The following is a 6,993-nucleotide window of genomic DNA, read 5'->3' as shown; positions in this document are numbered from 1 at the left end:
CAACAAGTTAGCTCTGAATTGCTTTAATATAGCAGTGCATGCTGACACCATTAATTGAAAATGATTTTACTTCGTTCATATACACTATATATACAAAAGTATGTGGACAACCCTTCAAATCAGTGGATTCGGATATTTTCAGCCACACCCGTTGCTGACAGGTGTATAAAATCGAGCACACCGCCATGCAATCTCCATAGACAAACATTGACAATAGAATGGCCTTACTGAAGAGTTCAGTGACTTTCAACATTGTACCGTCATAGGATGCCACCTTTCCAACATGTCAGTTCGTCAAATTTCTGCCCTGCTAGAGCTGCTCCGGTCCATTGTATGTGCTGTTATTGTGAAGTGAAACGTCAAGGAGCAACAACATGAAGTGATAAGCAACATAAGCTCACAAAACGGGACCGCAGTCCTCAGTTGCAACACTCACTACCGAGTTCCAAACTACCTCTGGAAGCAACGTCGGGAGATTCATGAAATGGGTTTCCATGGCCGAGCAGCCGCACACGAGATCACCATGCGCAATGTCAAATGTCGGCTGGAGGGGTGTAAAGCTCGCCAACATTGGACTCTGGAGCAGTGGAAAGGCATTCTCTGGAGTGATGAATCACGCTTCACCATCTGGCAGTCCGAAGGACGAATCTGGGTTTGGCGGATGCCAGGAGAACGCTACCTGCTCGAATGCATAGTGCCAACTGTAAAGTTTGGCTTTTTTCCCATGGTTTGAGCTAGGCCCCTTAGTTCCCCTGAAGGGAAATCTTAATGCTGCAGTATATAATGACATTCTAGACAAAGGCCCTTTCCTGTTTCAGCATGACAATGCCTCCGTGCACAAAGTGAGATGCATAAAGGATTGTTTGTCGAGATCGTGTGGAAGAACTTGATTAGCCTGCACAGAGCCCAACCTCAACCCCATCGAACACCTTTGGGATGAATTGGAACGCCGACTGCAAGCCAGGAGGCCTAATCGCCCAACATCAGTGCCCGACCTCACTAATGCTCGTGGCTGAATGGAAGCAAGTCCCCGCAACAATGTTCCAACATCTAGTGGAAAGCCTTCCCAGAAGAGTGGAGGCTGTTATAGCAGCAAAGAGGGAACCAATTCCATATTAATGCCCATGATTTTGGAATTAAATGTTTGACGAGCAGGTGTCCACATACTTGTGGTCATGTAGTGCAGTTACAGAAATGATGAAGGATGAAATATGGTCCCCCACCGGCTTAAGGAGAAGAGGATCTTGTAAAAAAAATATATATATTTTTTTATTTATTTTTTATTTCACCTTTATTTAACCAGGTAAGCTAGTGGAGAACAAGTTCTCATTTACAACTGCGACCTGGCCAAGATAAAGCAAAGCAGTGCGACAGAAAACAACAACACAGAGAGACATGGAATAAACAAGCGTACAGTCAACACAACAGAAAAAAAGAAAGTCTATACACAGCGTGTGCAAATGGCATGAGAAGGTATGGCAATAAATAGGCCATAGCAGCAAAGTAATTACAATTTAGAAGATCAACACTGGAGTGATAGATGAGCAGATGATGATGAGCAGATGATGGTATGTAAGTAGTGATACTGGTGTGCAAAAGAGCAGCAAAGTAAATAAAAACAATATGGGGATGAGGTAGGTAGATTGGGTGGGCTATTTACAGATGGACTATGTACAGCTGCAGCGATCGGTTAGCTGCTCAGATAGCTGATGTTTAAAGTTATTGAGGGAAATGTAAGTCTCCAGCTTCAGCGATTTTTGCAATTCGTTCCAATCACTAGCAGCAGAGAACTGGGAGGAAAGGTGGCCAAAGGAGGTGTTGGCTTTGGGGATGAGGGGTGAGATAAACCTGCTGGAGTGCGTGCTACAGGTGGGTGTTGTTATCGTGACCAGTGAGCTGAGATAAGGAGGAGCTTTACTTAGCATAGACTTGTAGATGACCTGGAGCCAGTGGGTCTGGCGACGAATATGTAGCGAGTGCCAGCCGACTAGAGCATACAGGTCGCAGTGGTGGGTGGTATAAGGCAGTTTGGTAACAAAATGGATGGCACTCTGATAGACTGCATCCAATTTGTTGAGTAGAGTATTGGAAACTATTTTGTAGATGACGTCGCCGAAGTCGAGGATCGGTAGGATAGTCAGTTTTACTAGGGTAAGTTTGGCGGCGTGAGTGAAGGAGGCTTTGTTGCGAAATACACAGCCGATTCTAGATTTGATTTTGGATTGGAGATGTTTGATGTGAGTCTGGAAGAAGAGTTTACAGTCTAGCCAGACACCTAGGTATTTGTAGTTGTCCACGTATTCTAGGTCAGAACCGTCCAGAGTAGTGATGCTAGTCGGGTGGGCGGGTATGGGCAGTGAACAATTGAAAAGCATGCATTTGGTATTGCTAGTGTTTAAGAGCAGTTGGAGGCCACGTAAGGAGTGTTGTATGGCATTGAAGCTCATTTGGAGGTTAGTTAACACAGTGTCCAAAGAAGGGCCAGATGTATACAGAATGGTGTCGTCTGCGTAGAGGTGGATCAGGGAATCACCTGCAGCAGGAGCAACATCGTTGATATATACAGAGAAAAGAGTCGGCCCGAGAATTGAACCCTGTGGTACCCCCATAGACTGCCAGAGGTCCGGACAACAGGCCCTCCGATTTTACACACTGAATGAGGGTATGTTGCTAATAATCATCTAGTCTAGTGGTCATGGCACCTTGTACATATCTGACTGCTACTAGGATAGTATTCTGTACGAGACAAGACCAAATGCATAAGACAACAAATATTAGTTAAATAAAATAAGGAACAATATATAAAAAAACAATATATTTATTTTTGGAACAAGGTAGCTAGCTAGCTAACAGCAAACGTGTACGAGTGATGACGTGCAGGAGCTTGCAAGGATTTGTAGTCTTGCATGATGTCCACTTTGACGCTAATTAGCATTTTCAAATCAGAGATTGAGCCAAATATATTGATAAAAGTCACCTTTTCCGAAAGATGTACACGGTTATAGAAACTAAAATCCTCTCTGGTAAAAATGAATAAAATGACCACTAGGTTTTATGACGTCCACTGTGGGGCTCGATTGCCAGAGGACATAAAGGAACCACTGAAATTCTTATGAAAACTCACTAAATACAAAACACCTATTTTACTTACATAAGCCCATCGCTCCTCTGGGAGCATAGGCCATTTCAAATTGGTCTTCCCCAGCGCATTCCATCCCGGTTTCCCTTGTATCTGCCTCAAGCTCCCGCCTACAGGTGTTTCTGGGCGCCCCCTTTTCCCTTGTGCATTCCAGGATAGTGTGGTGATGTTGGAGGATGTGGCTGATCTATCCCCATCTTCTCCTCCAGATCCCCTCATCCACTGGAACCTGTCTGGTGCGATTCCTCATTTTGTTTCTGTAAATAAAACCTGCCAGCCATATCCATTAGTAGTACATTTATTGGAAAAAAATATACAACCAATTAGACAGATGTTTCAGTCCAGAAATGTAACAGAAAGCAAATAATTTTTCATGTTTTATAACCTTTTTATTTTCATACATTTGAAAATGTGCACAATATTCACTAACCATACTAACCACATTTAAAGACATGGTAATAATGTGTAGGTTTCCATCAACATGAAATCATGTAACAACATCAACAGGAGTACAGTAACTACAGTTAGAAAACTGGAGGTACATTTAAATGTAAAAGAAAGAAAGAAAACCTTGCTTCTTTATCTTATTTTACAACTCGTATTCACTTGGTGAGTAATTCAAAATGAATACAAGGAAAATAAAACCTCGTCAGCACCATTTGCTTGAGTCTCACCCCATTAACATTCAAATCCCATTTAATGGCGCCAGAAGTGGCAAATGAATATTTTTGACTCAATGTTCAAAAGAGTGAGTCGGCCTCAAACATGCTTAAAAATCTTGCAGATTTAACAAAAAAAATCCATCTGCTTTAATTTTTGCAGGTACAGTATGGCAAACTGTACAGTTTAGACAACTCCCAGCTAAACACTTGTGCACCAGAATCCTCAAATCATGACACCCTTAGTTGGGCCATTGAATGTCACGCCATCCTTCATATACACCCTTTCCAGCAGACAAATAGTTAATAGAAAGGGGCCATTGTATTGTAAAAGAATTCATGCCAAATAACTGAGAAAATAATCTGCCACTCCTTGTGTGGTCAAAACAGATTGCAAGAGTCTTTCCTGGACAATTGTCAACTTCACTCTGCCCCCTCTAGAACAGAACAGTGAGATGATTGGTCAGTGTCCTCGTTGACATTAAATCGATAGTTCCTCTTTCCTTAACCTGATATCTGATGTTCTGCATACAATACACCTCGCTTGATGTTATTCTGTATAGAAAATTCGATTTAAAACTATTATTTAAATATAAAGGTGATAATTAAAAAGTATTTATCGTTGATATTGATATCTAGCACTGACCATTATTTTCCTGTAGAAATGCTCAAGAGAAGTAGTCCAGTAAAAACCTACACTTGTGACTTAACTCCTCTGTCCCGTTCGCAATCAAAATATAGCATATGAGGTAAATACGTCAACTGTTATAAATTGTGCATGAACATTGCTCATTTCTATGGTATGATTTGAGGGGTATGGGCGCTCATGCTACAAATTTCTTTCGCCCTGAAAATGTTTCTCACGAATAGATATACATTGTTGCTTAGTACAAACTTGATTCAGACCACTGGTTAGGAAACACCATTACCCAGATGGCAACTGCCCAGGATGGAGCACAAAGCACGTTTGAGAATTCCAATTGGAACCAACAAAACAAGAGCCAGGCTCATAGCAAGGCCATTTTTCGCCAACATTTTTATTTGTCGCACTTCAGACAGACATCAAACATACAGAATTGTTTCCTGTCCAATGTGTCCTGCACTGAGGGGCAGTTTCAGTGGAAGTTCAGAGTTTGTGCTGGTAAGGATGTGATGTAAGAGCTGAATGAGACATTAAGCAGATGGGTTTCTGTGGGGTTGATTGTTGATCTCAGTGATGGGCCTGAAGGTTCATTGAGGTGATGGTTCCACCTGGGGGTGGAGGTGGGGCGTCTGGGGATGTACGGCTCATGGCCTGGGGGGGATTGGAGACGCGTCTCTGCTGGCCTGGAAGTCCTATTTGTGGGGCTCAGGAGGGGGTTGTAGAGGAGCTGGTATCAGGGAGGGTGCTGTGCTGCTGGTCCTGGGGCGAGCTGTCTGCCTGGCGCAGGGCAATGACCGCCGCTGAGTACTTGCACTTGGGAGAGCCGCACTCACAGCTAAAGTGCTTCCCCTTGATGTCCCAGAAATGGTCGCCGTAGTCAAACCTGAGAGAGGAGGGTTGGGTCAAACAGAGCGAGTTAGATGAATCTAGAATCAAGCTACCGAATCTTGATTTTAGGGAGAACAAAGGCAATGTCTAAGAATTGATGAAAGGCTTAAACATAGAATGACAAACTTAAATATACATACAGGGTAATAACTTCACCTTTTGTCAAGTAAAGCATCTAATATGACCCTTACCCTAGCTCTTCCCCAGCCTTGATGGTCTCGCAGGCGAAGAACGCGATATGGGGGAAGCGCAAGTCCTGGTGTGCCGTGAAAACCCGGCAGGGGAACAGGTTCGGCTCGCACATGTGGTTAATGAACCGGCTGATGTTGCCATAGAAACGGGCGTCGATACAGTACACGTCACCCTCCTGCGACCAAAGAACACACATAAATGGATCATAATGAAGAAAGCATTATTATATTATATTATTAAAGCAGGTTCGGCATGATCTGCAGTGGTAATTCTTCACGGGGCAAAAGATATCAAACAGATCAAGACAAAGGAGATGATTGTGGACTACAGGAAAAAAGAGGACCAAGCACACCCCCATTCTCATCGACCGGGCTGCAGTGGAGCAGGTCCACATCACCAACAAACTAACATGGTCAAGCACGCCATGACAGTCGTGAAGCGGGCACGACAAAACCCATTCCTCTGGAGAATGAAAAGATTTGGCATGGGTCCTCAGATCCTCAAAAGGTTATACAGCAGCAACATCAAGAGCATGGTTGCATCACTGCCTGGTATGGCAACTGCTCAGCCTCCGACCGCAAGGCACTACAGAGGGTAGTGCAAACTGCCCAGTACATCACTGGGGCCAAGCTTTCTGCCATCCAGGACCTCTATAGCAGGAGGTGTCAGAGGAAGGCCCTAAAAATTGTCAAAGACTCCAGCCACCCTAGTCATAGACTGTTCTCTCTGCTACCACACGGCAAACGGTACCAGAGGGCCAAATCGAGGCTTCTAAACAGCTTCTACACCTAAGCCATAAGACTCCTGAACATCACCACTCTCTGTTGTCATCTATGCCTCGTCACTTTTAATTAACTCTACCTACATGAACATACTACCTCAACTAACCGGTGTACATGGACTCTGTACTTGCACCCCCCGGTATACATTATTTTTTACTGCTGCTCTTAAATTACTTGTTACTTTTAGCTCTTATTCTTATCCATATCTTTTTTTTAAAAACTGTATTGTTGGTTAGGGGCTCGTAAGTAAGCATTTCACTGTAAGGTCTACATCTGTTGGTTAGGGGCTCGTAAGTAAGCATTTCACTGTAAGGTCTACATCTGTTGGTTAGGGGCTCGTAAGTAAGCATTTCACTGTAAGGTCTACATCTGTTGGTTAGGGGCTCGTAAGTAAGCATTTCACTGTAAGGTCTACATCTGTTGTATTCGGCACGCGTGACTAATAAAATTAGATTCGAATAGCACAAAATAAGACAATAATCGTAGAACAGCAGAGTGTTTTAGAAACAAGTCCAGGAAAGGCCTCAAGAGACAAGAATACAATTAATTTATCACTGGGTAACAGATTGAAATCTGTCTGCAAAGCACAGCAGATCCCACTGCAATTACAGTGGTCCAAGTTGAGATACCTAGTTACATTTTGGATTTGTCCTAAAGTTAGCCAACAAGATTTAATGCCATTCATGAGCA

At 43.3% G+C, this 6,993-nt stretch overlaps 1 protein-coding gene across 9 annotated transcripts in view; it reads right to left on the bottom strand.

Moving 5' to 3' along the window:
• Positions 1 to 3,503: 3,503 nt before the first annotated feature.
• ehmt1b (euchromatic histone-lysine N-methyltransferase 1b) overlaps positions 3,504 to 6,993 on the bottom strand; it is a 28,667-nt gene continuing 25,177 nt past the window's right edge. For all 9 annotated transcript variants that reach the window (XM_035772696.2, XM_035772698.2, XM_035772695.2 and 6 more), the window contains exons 26-27: positions 5,521 to 5,696; positions 3,504 to 5,324 (exon numbers count right to left, since the gene is read on the bottom strand). In XM_035772696.2, coding sequence (XP_035628589.1) covers positions 5,147 to 5,324; positions 5,521 to 5,696 — 354 coding nt within the window. In that variant the 3' untranslated portion in view covers positions 3,504 to 5,146. The remainder of the gene's footprint in view (positions 5,325 to 5,520; positions 5,697 to 6,993) is intronic.

Source organism: Oncorhynchus keta, chromosome 6, assembly GCF_023373465.1.
Source record: "Oncorhynchus keta strain PuntledgeMale-10-30-2019 chromosome 6, Oket_V2, whole genome shotgun sequence".
NCBI classification, from domain to species: domain Eukaryota; kingdom Metazoa; phylum Chordata; class Actinopteri; order Salmoniformes; family Salmonidae; genus Oncorhynchus; species Oncorhynchus keta.
This window is presented reverse-complemented; position numbering and strand designations above follow the sequence as displayed.